This window comes from Pediculus humanus, genomic scaffold (assembly GCF_000006295.1).
Source record: "Pediculus humanus corporis 1103172108253 genomic scaffold, whole genome shotgun sequence".
Classification (NCBI taxonomy): Eukaryota; Metazoa; Arthropoda; class Insecta; order Psocodea; family Pediculidae; genus Pediculus; species Pediculus humanus.
Genome location: NW_002987822.1, coordinates 87,994 through 105,704, shown reverse-complemented (window position 1 = coordinate 105,704; position 17,711 = coordinate 87,994). Strand labels below are relative to the sequence as shown.

Here is a 17,711-nt window from a genome sequence, read left to right as displayed (position 1 = left end):
AATTAGTTTCATTTAATATTAATTTTCTTTTCTTTTTTTGTAAATTTTCAACAAAGCGTTTTTTTTTTTTTAATTCTGGTTTCACTTCATTTGTTTCGTTTTTTACTTTGTGAGTTTTACAAGCGGAAAAAAAAAAAAAAATGCGTTGGCGAGAATTCGATATTACAAAATCATTTCCCCCTCCCCATCCCCCCGTGTATATATATATATGTACGAATTATTATTACTATTATTACAATTGTTTTTTTTCCGCGCCATTAATAAATTGATATATGGCGTGCCCTTAAAGAAAAATTTTCTCGTTTATAAATAAAGGCTACTACTACTACTACTAGAGAAGGAGGAAGGAGGAGGGAGTTGAAATGAATTTTCAATAATTATTTGAATAGGGAAGGAGGAAGAGGAGGAGGGGATAAGTGGGGAAGGGAGGGGGGGGATTTTTTTTTAAAGGCAACCTTTTGAGATTATTTATTTATTTATTTATTTACAGGTGGACGTGGTCGCCTTTGCAAATCTCGCTCAAGTTTATTTTATCGACAAGGAAGTACCGTATCCGCTACGAGAGTACATGATTGAAAACTGCCCAAATCTTGTGGGATTGATCAATAGAATAAAGGTGAGGAGGAGTAGGAGGAGAAAGAATAAGAAAAAAAAAGAGAGAGAGAGAGAGAGAGAGTGAGAGAGAGAGTAATTTAATTTACACTCGAAAATAAAACAGTAGCGACAAAAAGTTTCTTTTTTTTTCTCTCTCTCTCTCTATGGAGAAAAAAATTCGACGGGGGTTGATGGTTATTTTTTTTTTTTTTCCAGTTTTTCATTAAATTAATTGTTTTTGTGGGTTTGAAAAAAGTTTTGAAGGAAATTTTTTTTTTTTTTTTTTTTTTTGTCGGCCGTTTTAACCTGTTGATAGAAAAAGAAAGTGTGAAAATAATAATAATAATAATGCTTAAACGAATTAAAATGGAAGGAAAAAAAAAGGGAGTTCGAATGGGGTCGTAGAAGGAAAGGAAAAAAAGAAAAAAAAGTGAAGAAAGAGTTGGATAGGGAGAAGGGAAAAGGGTGGGGGCCGGCGGGGGTTCGGTTTGAGGGGAAGAGAGAGAGAGAGAGAGAGAGAAATGTGTGTGTGAAGGGTGTGAAGTAAGTAAGGGTGAAAAATAGTTTAGGAAAAACTTTTTCCTCTTTTTCTTTTTTTTTTTTTATCGTACGGTGAAAGCGTGGTCGAATATTCCAGACCGCCTTTCTCTCTCTCTCCCCTCCCCCCCCCCCGTTCCCGGAGAAAATTTAATTAAGTTTTTTTTTTTTTCTTTTTCTTTTTCTTGATTTATAGGAAAAATGCTTTCCCGATTGGGAAGACATATGCAAAACTCTCGATTTGAATTCTCCCCTTCCGAAACCGCCACCGGAAGAAAAGGAACAAGATCAAAAGGAAAAGAAAGACGAGAAAGAGAATAAGGAAAAGGAAGCCAACAACGACGAGATAGAAAAGGAAAAGGAGGATGAGAAAAAGGAAAAGGATAACGACAATGAAGTGGAAGAGAACAAGTTAAAGGAAGAGAAAAAAGAAGGAGGAGGAAAGTGAATAAATAGTTTTTAATTAATATTATTATTAGTTTTTAGCCGAGAGAAGACTTGAAGCATGTCATCATCATATTCGTTTTTTTTTTTTTTTTTTTTTTTTTAAATATTACTTTCGTTTCTCGCCCCCCAAACAAATACACGCATTATCATTAAAATATTTTCATACGACTTGAGAAAATTTTTAGTTTGAATGGATAAAAAAAAAAAAAAGAAAAAAAGTTTGTGAAATACACGACGGTCGATTTTTTTTTTTTTTCGACGTATTATTATTTTTTTTTTTTTAAAACAAAACAATGCGATTCTGTCGCGGTTAGAATTATTATTATTATTATATTTTTTTTAAAATAAATTGGCGGGAAAATGTATCTTAACCGACAGAATCGTTTTTTTTTTTTACTCTATGTGTTCGTATTTGCGTTTTTTTTTTTTTTTTTTTTTCGTTAATTTAAAATTTTAAACGCGTGACTGACGTTGATCCAAAAATTTTATTTTTCGTCTCTCTGTGTGTATTTTTTGTTCGTTTATTTTAATTTATTTTATTAAGAGTAAAAGAAAAGGAAAAAGAAAGAAAATAAACCAAAGTACCGAGTATGTAAAATGTCAACAGTTTTTTTTTTTTTTTTTTAATTATTACGTAAGTTAAATGTTAAGTTTAAAACACACACACACACCACAAACGAACCTGTAGGAAAAAAAGAAAAAGAAAAAAGGTTCAGGTTGCATTTTTTTATTATTTTTTTTTTTTGCATTTAAACTCGCTGTCGACTGTGTAATAATAATAATAATAATTGTATTCATTTGTCTCTCTCATTTCCTCAAAAAAAAAAAAAAAAAAATTATTTATTTGTCACTATTATCATTATCGTCATTATTATTATTATTATTATTATTATTATTATTATTATTATTATTATTATTATTCACGCATATGACGGACACGCACGCATTCACTCGGCTCTCACGCGGATAGGTAAATAAATCCCCAAATTTTCTCTCTCCCCTCCATTCCCTTCCCTCTTTCCCCGTTTTCTCTTTTTTTTTTTCATGACGAAATTTCCCGAATGAACGTCCTCCTCCTCCTCCTACTCCACCTCCTCCTCCTTCCCTTCGTCAGAGTCCTTAATGTCTGGATAAGAAAAAATTGTATTGAGCGTGCGACCATTCACTTTCGTCTTATTTCATTATCGTCCTCGTCATAATAATAATAATAATTATTACCTCATCGAAATAATAATAATAATAATAATGATAAGCTAAAAATTTATTACTGTCATTATCATATTCACATAACTTAGTAATAGAGCATATATTAATTATTTGTTAAGAATGTAAGCTTATTTGTTTAGCTAGCTTTTTTTTTCCTTTTTTTTTTTTTTTTTTTAATATATATGTATATGTATAAGAGAGAGAGAGAGAGAGAGAGAGAGAGAGAGAAAGAAATAAAAAAAAATTATATATATATATATATATTTAAATTAAAAATTATTATTAATTATTATTATCATTATTAAGGTGATTTTTAAGGTATTATTATTATTGTTATTAAGTGTAGAACTCATGAGAAAATTAAAGGGAAAAAGGAGAAAGAGAGAAAAAAAAATTTAAGAACGATTTTAATGCGACGATAAAAAAACAAAAAAAGGGATTCGGGTTCAAAGGTCAAATTTTACATAAAAAAAAAAAACGGGTAGAGTAAGAGTGAGTGATAACGAACGGGTTAATCGTTGGGTAAGTTTAGATAAAAATTTCCACGTGATCTCAGGACGTTTAGGAAACGAGCAGGAAGGAGGGGGGAGGAGGAGGAGGAGGAGTTTAAACCAAAGGGGGAGGGGTTTGTATCTTCTGCTCCATCTTTAATTTTCTCAACTTTAAGGTTTCCCTATTTTCTTAATGTCCCTCCCCTTCCCCCTCCCACCCTCCCTCCCTCTCCGAACGTTGAACTGAAATGAATAATGATAATAATAATAATAATAATATTGTATCAGCGAATGTTTGATGTAATTTTTTTTAAGTTAAAACGGTACTGATTATGATTATGATTATGATAATGATAATGATGATGGTGATGATAATAATAATAATAATAATAATAATAATAAAGTAATTTTAATTAACCTGTGAATTGATTATATTTATATATATATATATATATTATAAATTTTTTTTTTTTTTTTTTAATATTAATTTTAATTTTATTATTAATTTTATTTTTTAATTTTAATTAATATTATTATTTTATTATTATTATTATTAATATTTATACATTTATATTTTAAAGACTGCTTTTGTTTTATTTTCATATAATTGTGTGTTTTGCTCTCCGTTTTTTAAAATTGCCCTAATTATGATGATGATGATGATAATAATAATAAATATATCAGTGTAAACAAAAAAAAAAAAAAAAAGAAAAAAAAATTGACCACATAGTTTTTTTAGGTATTTTTTTTTTTATATTGGCAATCACACATTGTCGTACCTATTGACGATAATGATGATGATAAACATTATTAATTGTAGTTTATTCGATTCGTTGCGACTGATTAATGATAAAAAAATTACAACAAAAGGGGATTAATATTCGGAGGGAAGAGAAGAATAAAAAAAAAAAAAGTTAAAATTTTGTAATAATTAATGAGACACAAAAAAACAAAAACAAAATCATTCATTCATTCATTCATTCATTCATTCATAAATTCATTCATAAATTTTTATATATATATATGTATGCCAAATAAGTAAAATTTTTCAAATATGTCGGACCTGAGATATTATAAAACAAAAGTTTTTAAATTAAATATAATATTTATACTGTAATGTGTATCACTTATATATATATTTATATATGGAAAATAACGTTTGTCCGTTTGTTTGTTTGTTTTTTCGTTTGTTTAATTTATTTTTTATATTTTTTTTATTATTTTTTAACCAAAAAAAAATTTTTTTTAAACTAACTAAGATTTATGGCTTGATATTTATGGCATATAAATTAAAATACGATACACGGAAAAAAAAATATCTGTCCATTATTTAATGCTAATAATAATAATAATAATAATAATATTTATAATAATAAACAGTAGTAGTTATAATTATTATGATAATGATAATAAGACTATTTGTGTAAATTTTTTTTTAAAAGTTTAAAAAAAAATAATAATAAATAAATATAAATATTTAGTGTGAAAATTTTTTAATTTTTTTTTTTTTTTTGTAGGGGGGGGGGGCTAAAAATTTTTTAAATTTTCAAACGTAAAAAAAAAAAAAAATTAAAAACTCAGGAAAAATAATTTTTAAAATCTTTCAATAATTTTTTTTTTTTTTTTTTTTGTATTAACGTATATTTAAAATTAGTTGTAGATTTTACGGTAAAATGCCAAAAAAGAAAGAGTAATATGGGCAAATAAAATGGAAAAAATTGTTTTCTTACATTAAATGATTAATTAATTAATTAATTAAATTAATTAACAGGTAAATCAAGCTTTAAATTGAATATACAATAATTTTTTTTTTTTTTTAATTTAAATTTCTTTTTTTATAAATGCATTTTATTATTATTACTATTATTTATTATTGTTTTTGATTTTTCCGGTAAGAAATTATTATTATGTTCATTTGTTTAAAAAATGAGAAAATTTATATATATTTACGAACGTTATGTATGATTGATAACAATTTAAAAACATTTTCGAACGCGCCATATTTTTAAATAAATAAAAATAATAAAAAAAAAAAAAATTGTAGTTTTGTAGTGTGTGTGCGTGCGTGCGTGCGTGTGCGTGCACGTGTGCATGTGCATTATAATAATATTTTTTAAAATTTATAACAAAATAAAAAAATAAAATTTGGAATCTCTTACTCTTACCCTCTTCCCCCCGTTGTAACGGCTTTTTTAAACAAAATTGTAACGGTTTTTTTATTAAAAAATAAAATTGTAACGTTTAATTATACGTAATGATAATGATAATGATGATTATGAATTTATGATTGATTGTAATTAAAATGATGATGATGATGATGCCCCCATAAAAAAAAAATACTCCAAATATTATTATTATTATTATTAAATTTTTTTTGTTTTAAAGACAGCTTTGAGTTATTTCTCGAAGGCTTTTTTTTTTTACATATATACATGCATTTGTAACAATTGAATTTTATTTGAGTGTAAAGGGTTGAAAAGTTGTATTAGGGGTGGTTTTTAACAATTTTTTTTTAAAAGAGTGATGACGAGTAAACCATCTTTAATTAAAACTTTTCATCCTAAAACAAAATTATTCTGCATTGTGTAATTACAAAAAAAAAAAAATTTTTTTTTCTTTCTTTCATTTTTGTTTCCTTTCCTTTTTCCTCCTACTCCACCTCCTCCTCCTCCTCCCCAGTAGGTTTTTAGTATATTGATATATGATTATTATTAAAATAATGATAATGATAATGATAACATAAATAATATTAATATAATTATAAATATATAGTAATTTTAAAATAAAATAAAATAAAAAATATTGAATTAAAAATATTATTATTATTATTATTATTATTATTATTATTATTATTAACGAGTTAAATGATTTTATAAAGTAAAGTAAAATAAATTTAAAATAAAAAAAAGCAAAAAAAAAAAAAAAAATTTTAATATTTATAAATTTTCAAATATGTATTATTGTGGAATGTAACGAATTTTATTTTTCGTTTATGTTCCTAATGGATATGATGTTTTCTTTTTTTTTTTTTTTTTTCTTTCTAATTTGTTCTTTTTTTTTTTAAATAAATATATATCATATTGTAAAAATTATTTGTGGATAGCGTATGCGTGTTTTTTTTTTTTTTTTTTTTTTTTGGCTTTCATTTTTATGCGATTACTTTATACAAATATATATATATATAATAAAAATTTTTATAAAGCTCATTTAAAATGTAATTTTTAATATATACTTGCCGAGTTTTTCATGTTTTTTCATTATTTTTATTAAGTTATAATAAATTAATCCGTACGTTTTTTTTTCAGTAAAAAATAAACACAAAAATACAATTATAACATTAGTTTTTTAATAAATTTTTAGGTTATTTAAACTACAATTACTTGTTCGACGAACGCGCGTTTTGAAAATTCAAAAATGTTCCAGAACGACTAAACCGTTAATATTTAAATGCCTCCAGGATTGGGCACGAAGTGAAAAAAATTTATAATTTTCGTTTTTATTTACAACAACGGATTGTTTTTTTTTAATTAATAATAAAAATCATGTGAAATACTTGTAAAAAAAAAACATTTTTAAATAAATTTCGAAATTAATTACACGTTTTAACGTTTAAACAGGAAAAACAAAAACGTGGATTTTGAATACAGGAGGCAGCGTTTTAGTGTAGTTGCCAAGCGGAAGGCTTCGCATTGTATCAAACAGTTAATGGCTGCGATGAAGTTCACACATGCAATTGTTTGTCGAATTCCTCAGTCATTCCGTACGAAATGCGACGTGAATTTAGACGAAGCCAAGAAACAACATGAAATTTTTGTCAAATTGCTTAGAGAACTCGGATTGGACGTTATTGAACTTCCGCCTGATGAAAATTTACCGGAAAGTGTTTATGTAGAAGATACAGCTATAGTTTTAAATGGAAGCGTTTTGATCACACGTCCAGAAACAGGTCGATTAAAAGAAGTAAGTGTTTTTTTTTTCTTTTTTAAACAAATTTCCTTTTTTCCGCGTTAATCATTTCAAAAAACATTACTTATGTAATACTGCCATCTTTTTTTTTTAAACCACAAAAAAATTTTTCATTTTATTAATGTATTTATATATATATATAAATTCGTATACGCTGCGTTTTTAGGTCAATAATGGTAAACCCCCCCATTTTTTTTTCATTACGATTTGAAATTTTAATTCGATAAACGTTATCTTAACTTTTTCTGCTTTTTTATCGTTTTTCTTAAATGATTCATTTAATTATGTACAAAAATGGTTTTTTGCATAAACGTTTTTTTTTTTTTTTTTTTGAGTTGAACGTTCAAATAATTCAATTAAATTTTTTCCACATTGTTATATGTTTTGTTAAGGTGATACATATATAATAGTAACAGATTAGATCGTTTTTGAATAGATGAAATAATTCAACAATTTAATTATTATTATTATTATCATGTAGCATGAGTATTATAAAATTGAAACCCTGTTTTTTATTTAATCAGAAATTAGTTAATTATTATTGTATTTGAAAATGACAATTTAATTAAGTGAAAATTGTTACAATTTATTGTAAAGATTTATATTCTTACAATGATGGGGGGGTGTAATGGATTGTCATAAACAATAAAATATAGTTTTGTTGGTTTGTTATTTATACATGACAATGACAATACCTTTTTTCATTGTTTCAATTTAACCGTGTGATAGATTAACAAAAGAAAAATATCTATTTATTTATATGTATATAATTTTCAACTGGTTTCATTTTTCTTTAAATTTTTGAATTCATTTTGATTTTGAGGTTTTTATTGTGTGGGGAGGGGGGGAAAAAATTATTTCTTGTGTTACACACAAAAGATGAAATTTATACCATAAAATAAATTAACAAGGTTACATGTTTCCAATCAAATACCAAGTTAGGTAAAATTTTAAAAGGCGAAAAATAAACTAAAAATAGACTATAATAAAATATTTGCACAGGTCGAGACGGGCGGAAGTGTCTGGTTTTGTAATGTAATTGGGACGAATTAAAATTTTTTTCAAATTTTCAATATACACACAAATATGTGGGGGACCCTGGTTGAATATAAGGAAAAAAAAAAAAAATTTATTATTTTTAAAACGTTTGTTCTGATCGATTGAACTTGTTTTTTTTTTTTTACGGTTGTTAGCATGATCGTTTAATTGGTTAACGCCCACACAAAAATGTCCGTTTGTTAAATTTTTTTTTTTTTGTTACTATGTAATTGGGGGGGGGGTAATTAAATTCTTGTTCAAGTTGTTTTTTTTGTTGTTAATTACTTTTTTACGTAATTAAATCGGTCGGAGAAAATTCAAAATGCAACGTTGTTGGTTTGTGATGCTATTTTTTTTTTTTTTTTTTTTTTTCATTTCGAAGAAGGTTTTCGATAAGTCTTTTTGGAAATTTTGGAGAGGTTTAAAGGTTTTAGGTTTGTTTTAAACTGGAGAAAAATTATTAATTAATTAATTCATCGTAGGATTGTGTTTACCGTTTGATAGTTTTCTGGCATGTGATGACTGCCATCGTAGTTGTTGGTTTCCCTCGCCATTTTCATAAAGCAATAAAAACCCACGCGTTAGTTTTTCGATGACCTTCGATGAATATTTTTCTTTTTTTTGTTCAGGTACGGATGGATTTTGAATAAATGACTCTTTCGAAAAAAAAAAAAAAAAATTATATCACGTGATTTATTCATCAACGCTAAAAACACGTGGGTTGATTTTTATTTTATTTTATTTTTTTTTGACATTTTAAATGGGATTTTTACATGTTTGCGTGCGTTTTTTTATATTTTTTCCTTTTTTAAATTTTCAATTCTTTTCCGTTTTAGTTTTTTTTTTTTTTTTTTTTTTTTAATATTACCCCCTTGGGTTAATTTTTGTAATATTACATAGTCGTTCAAATGTCCCCGTTGAAAAAAAAAAAAAAAAATGTTCGAATGTAATTTTGTTAAAATCTTGTTAAGGGCCCCCCCCGTTTTTTTTTTTTTTTTTTTTTTTTTAATCCAATTAAAACCCAAAAGGAGTAAAAAAAAATTTTTTTTTTTTTTTCTAAAACCCCCTTTACTTTTTTTCTTATTTTGAAAAAAACATTCTTATTCAGGGAAATACTTGTTATATTTTTTAAATTGAAATTTAATTCAGTTTTTTTTTTTTTGGGGGGGGGGGTGAGAGATGAGGAGGAAGGCGTAAAACATCAATATTCGAATGAATATTCAAAAATATTCTTTGGGGATTTCTCTCGATTTCGTTTTGAGTTATTGGAATAAAATTTCACGTCGACATTATTAGGTATGGTAAATTTGTTTTATTTTCAATAGTCGTCTGCTCGGTTGCATTATTCCATAAATTTTCACGGGGAAAATTACTTTTCATAAACAACATATTCGTAACATAACAACCCTTTTTCGAGGGGTACGTTTCGTGTTTGTAATGGATTAAAATATTTTTGTCGCGTGATTTGACGTCGTTTTTTTATGACTCGTTGAAAAAATGGATTTTTAAGAGGATTTATGTTTTCGCTTTTACAAGTCTCTAAATAATGGAAACGTTGGTAAAATTTAAAAAATAATTTTTTTTTTTTTATTAAAATAATGCATTATCGTTGTCACTATTATTGATTTCAATATTTTGTCTTAAACGAAATTTTCAAATAAAATTCTAGTGGGTTTTATTAGACTAAAGAAATCTTTGACATTTTTCACGTAGCTTGGGTTTGCCTGTAATTCTTTCCAATGTAATTTACGATTGACGCGAGTAAAAATAAATATTCTTAATAAATTACTTTGTAAAATGAACATTCTATAAACAACTATAAATAATTTATCCCTTTAATGATGAATAAACATTTTAAAATTTACCCTAATTTAGAAAATAATAATAATGAATAATAATATGAAGAGAATAAGGAATAATTTAGTAATGAATAATAATAATAATGAAGAGCAATTGATTCTTAAAGAGTTTTAAGGGACCAACATTAACAATGGGTTTTTAGTTGAAATTTTTAGTTGAAATCTATTTATTTTTAATAGTCCTGTCAAGTTTTTATAAGCCAATCTAGATCTGCTTAATCTTAGAATGATTGATTTGAAATATGAATAATAATTGAGAGAACGATTAAATCTTGTTAATCAAACGTGTTCGAGGAAATCACATCTGATTAAAAAATTTAACGAATTATAAAAAGTAACCGTTTTTTTTTTTTTTCTCATGATTAGATTTACATTTTGAAGTCGAAATCTAATTAAATTAATTTTTAGAAAGAAAAAACATTCTCTCATATATTCCCCTTAGATTAAGATAATGATGCGATGGCAATTGATGCTGTTGTTAAATTTTGAGGGATTAGTACGACAATATCATGGAGACTTGGCCTCCGATATATATTCTATAAATATATCCTGTAGTTAATTTCGATTATACTCATTTGCTATGGTTAATACGTTGTATAATGATAAAATAAATTGTATTTATTTATTATTTTATGAGAGTTTGCAAACAGTTCTCGCGACTTGAAAAGAAATAAAAAAGTTAAAAATAATTTTTTTAAATACAATTAAAAACACCCGAAGCAAAAGAAAAACCTATTAATTTTTAACGTTTCAAATTCGATTTTCAAAGAATTTTATTGCTCACGTAAATTGTTGGTTGACTGGTTAACCCGAAAAAAAAATTAATTTTTTTTGTTGTCACACTTCGATTATCAGAATTCTTTTCTAGCGATTGAATTTAAAAAAAAAAAAATAATAATAATTTTCGATAGTGAAGGATATGAAACTCATGTAAAATTTACAAGTTTAACCGACATGAATCTATTTTTCAATCAATTAATAATTAAAAGTAAACAAATGGACGGTTTCGAAACTATTCTATTTCGGAAAATCGGGCTTAAATGAATTATTAATGAGGAGTCTGTCTGTCTGTCTTTTGATGATTAGATAATTAACAAGCATCCTTAGGAATGAGACTCTCTAAGCTAATAATTTCAGGAAAACTATTTGAAATCTTTATGGTGTTTCATTGTTATTATTACGTTCTCAATGATCAAACGAAATTATACAAAATATATGCCGCCTTTGACATTCTTTACATGGTTTGCGAATTGTCCAAATTTTATTTAAATGTAATAAATAATGGTGGAGTAACGTCAAAGACAAATATATGTTATTTTATTTCATTAAAAACAAACCAAAAAAAAAATTTTTACAAATACAAACTTTCGTAATCATCCCCATCATTTCAAGAAATCATATCATGAGTTATTAAACAGTCTGTTTTCTTTTTTTTTTTTGATTAGATATTTACGACCGAAAAATCACCCTTATCACTATTAATACCAAGAAAAGAAAAGGAAACATTTAAACAACACACAAGTATTTCTTTTGGTATAAATAATGTCGAAGTCACGAAGCAGTTCCTGGCAGTCAAATCTAAGCAGTTGCAGTTAATATCAGGTATCTGAATTATTCTACGTTAAACTAGTAGTTCTTAATGATGAAAAATGATTCTAAGTAAAAGTTTTTCAATCGAATTGTAGTAGGATAAATGGGAGGGGGGGTACCATTTTGTAAAAATTTTTTACTTTTATTATTCAATAAAATGGCAAAGTGTTACTTAAGTCGTTTGAAAGTTACCCCCGAGCGATATTTTTTCAGATGTTGAGCAATCGAAACTTAAACTTGATGTGCCTTAAGCTCGTAACACTTGATTTTACTTACTTGTTATAAACCAACCCCTCAATAATTCGTTAAAATTTTTTTCTGTCTAATAATGGCTATTGCATTAGTTATATTAATTGGCTGCAAAATAATTCCAAAAATTCAAAATGGAACTGTCAGTAAGAGAAAACCATATAAGACAAAAACCTTATTTAAAAAATTTTGTACCTAAACGAACAGATGGTAAATTAATAAACAGACTGTCTTTTTTTACGACTTGATACGTATGTTAGAAAAGACTTATCCTGACTTTTTTTAGTAGCAGAAGAGAAACGATTAATCTATAAACAAACACCCCTTAGAGATATAAATAGTGAAGAAGTGACTGTCGCTAGGCCCCTGTCATCAGATTTAGAGTAGGCAATTGACGTTAGGTTTAAAATACTTGAATAAAGCAAATATGGTCAAAATTTGGACGTAATGCGTGTAAGGTACCCCGCTTAATTTCACTTGCTTGGAATAGGTTTTAGGTTGAATTGTGGCAAAATAAATTGTATAAATTGTATTAAAAATATTTTTGATTTAATTATTTTAAAAACTCGCAGCGTAACGAATCGTACCAAATGAATTTTATAATTATGAAAGTTGTTGTTGGCAATTGACAATATTTAAAGTTTTTTTTTCTTTTCAGCTTGAAACAATAAGATCAGTTTTTAAAAAAGAATTGGATCTCCCGATAATCGACATAAAAGATACGGAAGCTAAATTGGACGGAGGTGACGTACTTTTCACCGGTCGAGAATTTTTCATAGGACTTTCCGACAAAACAAACGAAGCCGGAGCAAAAGCAGTGGCAGCAGCTTTTCCAGAATATTCATGCATTCCAATAAATGTTGAAGAAGACTACAGATTGAAAAATTTGGTTTCCGTTGCCGGACCGGATTTACTTTGCGTTGCTGCCACGAAACCAGCTCAGGATTTGCTTAAGGTAAGTGAATTTGAAAAAACAAAAAAATCATTATTTTAACGTATTAAAATTTGTTTTCGTTTTTTAAAAACCAAACCAAAAAAAAAAAAAAAAAAAAAAAACTCATTAAATAATCATTAACGTCATAATACCGTTAACTTTACCCCGAAAAAAAAAAAAGAAAAAAAATTGTTTCTCCTTTTTTTTGATTCGTCATTTCCGTTAACGTTGAATAAAAAAAAAATAATAATAATAATAATTCGTGATAAAATTATATTATATTTAATTGAATAATTAAAATTATTTTTTATTATATTTATGTTACATATATACTTAAGAGAAATTAAATTATTTCAGAGAATAGAAAGAGAAACGGAATACAACTACAGCACTTTAACAGTACCCGAAGAAGCAGCTGCCAACGTTCTCTACGTCAACGGAACCCTAGTTCATCGCTCTCAACAAGAAATACCAGAATCTCATGGAATATTCGAAGAAAAAATCGACTACGACAGGAGACCGGTTAACATGTCTGAATTATCGAAATTGGGTCATTCGCTGTCATCCTGTTGTTTACTTTTGAGACGATCAAAACATATAAAATATTTATAAGGATTGAGCGGAGGGAAAAGCTTCTTTAAATTCTTAAGGTAATTTGAACTTTCAACTACTAAACTGACTTGGGGAGTGACACTTTTTGACAAGCGTGACAATTTTCTTTTTCTTTTTTTTTTTTTTGTTTCGTTGCTTATTACTGCCGTCGGAGTGCAATTGGGGGGAGGGGGAGGAGGGGTTTACTAGAACTGAACGTTACTTTTTTTATTTACCGTCGAAGATTATTAGGATTAGAGAAATTTATAATATTCAATTTATTTATTTATTATTATTAACATTATTATTAGGCTTTAATATTTAAGTACTTACTTTCAGAGAACGTTTATAAGTAGGGGTAGTACCGTTTACTAAATGTAATGCAATAATACGTTAGGTAATAATAGGGGGGGGGGTCGTATAGTAGGATTGTCACGCTAAAAATGACTTTGACTGACTACATTTATTTAAACGTGCAGACTTATCTATTATAAAATCGGTTTCGGTCGTCTTAAAAGTTTTTCAAAACTAAGTTTCGATGGGGGAAAGTCTCTTTCAGGATTGTTTCTGCACCGTTCAATATGGAGAGGCAAAAGAAGAATTTGAAGATTGATTGCTTCGCAAGGAAAGGACACCGCAGAAGAGATTTGCACCGTTTACGGGAGTGTTACTACGACTATTAGGACGGACCGTTCGAAATTGGATTAAGAAGATTACAACCGGAAATTTCGATTTGCAAGATGAAGATCACTGCGGGTGCCCGGTAACGACGGATTCGGACGTCATGAAGACTGTTCTCGCTGGAAATCTTCTATGTAGTGCGTACGGGATAGCGGAGGACACCAACATTTCCAAGACAACGGTAGATAAGGACCTAATCAAGATGGGATAGGCAAATCGGTATGAAGAGTGGATTCCACATCTATGGACGGGGACCGGACTTGTGAACCGCTTCTCTACGTGGGATGTGCTTCTTCAGCGTCTTGGAAGAAATCCTTTCTTGAAGAGTCTTGCCACTGGAGTCGAAACTTGGATTTTCCATCAAAACGTGTCTCGAAAACGCTCTTGGTCCAAGGGAATTGGAATCTTCAACTGTTGCGCGAAGCCTGGATTCATCCGAAGAAAGTTCTCCTATCCACTAAGCGACTCTTCCGAAGATTTGGTGTAGAAGTGTTCCTGTGTGATTCAAAGGAAGGAGTTAGAATAAGAAGATAGAATTAAGCAACAGTGTAGTTACGGTAATAGTAGAAAGAAAGTGGCTTCTCTAAACGGTCCAGTCGCGTAGGCTCGAGAGTTTACTGCCGTCCGCTGGAGTCCTCCAACCTGAAGCTCTTCTTTTTCATCTGATACCCGGAGATTCATTTTATTCTCTTCATTCCGTTGGTTAGGAGGAGAGTTGCCATTGGGATCTTCAAACAGCTTCACGAAGTAGCTTCTGCTTCCAAATCGTCGCTCGGTGAGAGGTCTGGAACATCCCTATCCGTCGCCCCCTTTGTAGCACTTCAGGTCTTCGGGTCTTCGGGTCTTCGCTGCAAACAAAAATCCGGAAAGAGTAACGGTTCGTAATAGATGTACGGATACATAGTAATCTTACCAAAAAAAAGTGCAATCCGATGAAGGTATTCTAACTCCTGAAGTTAATAAGTGTGACGTGCCCCCCCCCCATCTGAAAAAAATTAAAAGAAAAAAATTATTAGATTTGTTTTGATTGTTTTTAATTTGACAATTTAATCTTCTTCCCCTTTCCCTCCCTTCCCGAATTTTTCGAAAGTTTTTATGTTATAAGATAAAATCTTTAATAATTTACATTCCGCTTAAATTTTCTTCTACCCGCGAGACGGGTAGTATTCTTTTTTTTTTTTTTTTTTTTTTTCTTAACTGGAAATTTTATTAAAAGTTTAATTATTTGTTTTCTGTAATAGTTTATAACAATAATTAATAATAATAATAATAATAAAACTATCACAAATTTTGTTAAAATTCTTTGGTTAATTGTTTACCTAAGATTAAAAAAAAATAATATTAATATTATTAATTTATAAACGAAATCACTGTTATTATTATTATTATTATTATTTTCTGTTATTAATCAATTTTTAAACAATTATTATAATAATATTAATTATTAAAAAAAAATTTGTTTCTGTTATTTGTTGTTGTTGTTTGTTTTTTGTGTTTTTGTGTTTTTTTAAAATAATTATTTAATGCCAACGAGTTACCCTTTTGCTGTATACCACATTTGTCGTATAGTAAAAATTGAAAGAGAGAAAAAAAAATGTTAAAAATTTTGCTTTAATTTTATAAATGTAATTTAGGCTCGATCGATTATGTAAATTAGTCGATTGATTAATCGATCGATCGATCAATCAATCGACTAATTATTTTGTACGAGCCTGAAAAAAAAATTTCTGTATATAAAAAAACAAAATTTTTTATTTATTTATTTATTAGAAAAAAAAAAAATTATTTAATGTATTAGGGGTTTTGGTTTATTTGTTCTTTTTTTAAATTTATCTTAGTGATTGATTGATTGATTGATTGACTGATTGTAAAAAAAGAAAGAAAAATATTGCACCGGTGACGATATTTTAAATTTAAATTTTGTATTTTTTAATAAATAAATATTATTATTATTATTATTATATAATATACGTGACGTGAATTTTATTTTCATTTTCCTTTCACTTGCAAAAAAAAAAAAAAAAGAAAAAAAGCTTGTTTGTTCGTTCGTTTGTTTGTTTGTTTTAAAAACAATCAACAATAAAAAAATTTAAATTAAAAATTGGGGCGGAAAATTGATAAAACAATTTTCTTTTCCCCTATCTCCTTTCGAAAGCTTTCCCCGTCGCGTGCTGACATCTAACGTATAATCACGCAACTAAAATCTCATTATTCTCACATCATTTCATCCGAACGCACCCTCGTATATTTGAAACAACGTCACTGGTCCTGCGTTCTCTCAACATCTCCTGCATCCCCATCTGGGATCAAACCGCAATTTTTTTTTTTTTCCTCCTCTTTTCCTCTTTTTTTTTTTTTTCTCTTTCTCTCTCTCGTTCTATCCCGTCTGTCGAATATGTCCGCCGCTTTGAGTTCGCGTTCGTCGTAACATATACATTGTGTATGTATGTGAGTATATAACGAGAGCGAAAGGGATGATTTTTATCGATAAACGGAATGTAATAAGTTAAATATAAAATAATAATAATAATCGAATAAAACGTTAAAATAAAACGCGGAGATAAAGAAAAAAAAAAAAAAACGAATCGATTTACACACACACACAATTTTGGTGGATAAACGTATTTATATATATTTATCAATGCACAACAACAACAACAACAACAACAAACGAAGATTTTAAAATTTGTATTCATACGGTTCGTGTTTACATTTTTTTTTCTAAATTTTTCTAAATTTTTCCATTGTGTATGTGCGTACGTGCGTGTGTGCGTGTACTATTTTCATCTTATTTAAAAAATTATTAATCTCGTTTCCTTTCTTTTTATCATCATCATCATCATCATCATCATTTTATTATTTTTTTTTCATTTGCAGTATGAAAAGATTTTGCGTTTTCCGCGGCGAAAAAAACCCATAATAAAAAAAATATAAAAAGGGTAAGTGTTTACGTGTTTATTATTATTATTATTATTAATATATTTTTCGTAATTTTAATTTTAAAAAAAAAAAGTGCGTGCGTGCGTGCATGCGTGCGAATAATAAAAAAAAAAAAAATAAAACGAGTTGAGCTTTTTGAATTTTGTGCAGATTTAATTTAAAAAAAAAAAAAAAAAAAATTCGATCCCTTGATGAAAATTTCATATTTTCATTTAATAAGTAAGCTGCTTAACGTTTATATGCACGCACGCACGCACGTACTCCCACGCATCCCCACGCACCCCTCCCCATTCCACACACGCACGCACGCACTCACTCACTCATTTATTATTCCTCTAAATAATATTATTATTTTATTATATGTAAGCTCAACGACGTTTTCGTATAAGGTGGTGACTTTGACTTTTCCTTTTTCTCCTCTCGCGAGGTTTTCCATCATTTATTATTATTCGTAAATTTAATTAAAATGAATTTTTAGGTAAAAATTCCACCCGACCCCTCACCACCATCGTCACCACCACCACCACCACCACCACCACCACCGTCACCATCACAGTCCCTTTAAACCGTTTCAAAAAAAAAAAAAAT

General features: G+C 27.8%; 3 protein-coding genes across 3 annotated transcripts in view; 2 read left to right on the top strand and 1 right to left on the bottom strand.

The window, feature by feature from the left end:
• Nucleotides 1-1,579, top strand: part of Phum_PHUM473350 (protein C6orf168, putative) — a gene marked incomplete at both ends in the record, with an annotated part of 25,804 nt that extends 24,225 nt beyond the window's left edge. The window contains 2 exons of the mRNA XM_002430285.1: nucleotides 491-616; nucleotides 1,328-1,579. Of these exons, the coding sequence (XP_002430330.1) occupies nucleotides 491-616; nucleotides 1,328-1,579 (378 nt within the window). The remainder of the gene's footprint in view (nucleotides 1-490; nucleotides 617-1,327) is intronic.
• A 5,401-nt stretch (nucleotides 1,580-6,980) lies between these two features.
• On the top strand, nucleotides 6,981-13,523 carry Phum_PHUM473340 (NG,NG-dimethylarginine dimethylaminohydrolase, putative; the record flags this gene model as incomplete). Its single annotated transcript, XM_002430284.1, has 3 exons — nucleotides 6,981-7,235; nucleotides 12,636-12,932; nucleotides 13,269-13,523. The coding sequence occupies 3 exons, from the start codon at nucleotides 6,981-6,983 to the stop codon at nucleotides 13,521-13,523; spliced, it is 807 nt and encodes a 268-aa protein (XP_002430329.1).
• Nucleotides 13,524-14,249: 726 nt separating this feature from the next.
• On the bottom strand, nucleotides 14,250-14,864 carry Phum_PHUM473330 (uncharacterized protein; the record flags this gene model as incomplete). Its single annotated transcript, XM_002430283.1, has 3 exons — nucleotides 14,250-14,376; nucleotides 14,444-14,608; nucleotides 14,740-14,864. 3 exons carry the CDS (start codon nucleotides 14,862-14,864, stop codon nucleotides 14,250-14,252), a joined length of 417 nt encoding a protein of 138 aa, XP_002430328.1.
• Between the last annotated feature and the right edge of the window lie 2,847 nt (nucleotides 14,865-17,711).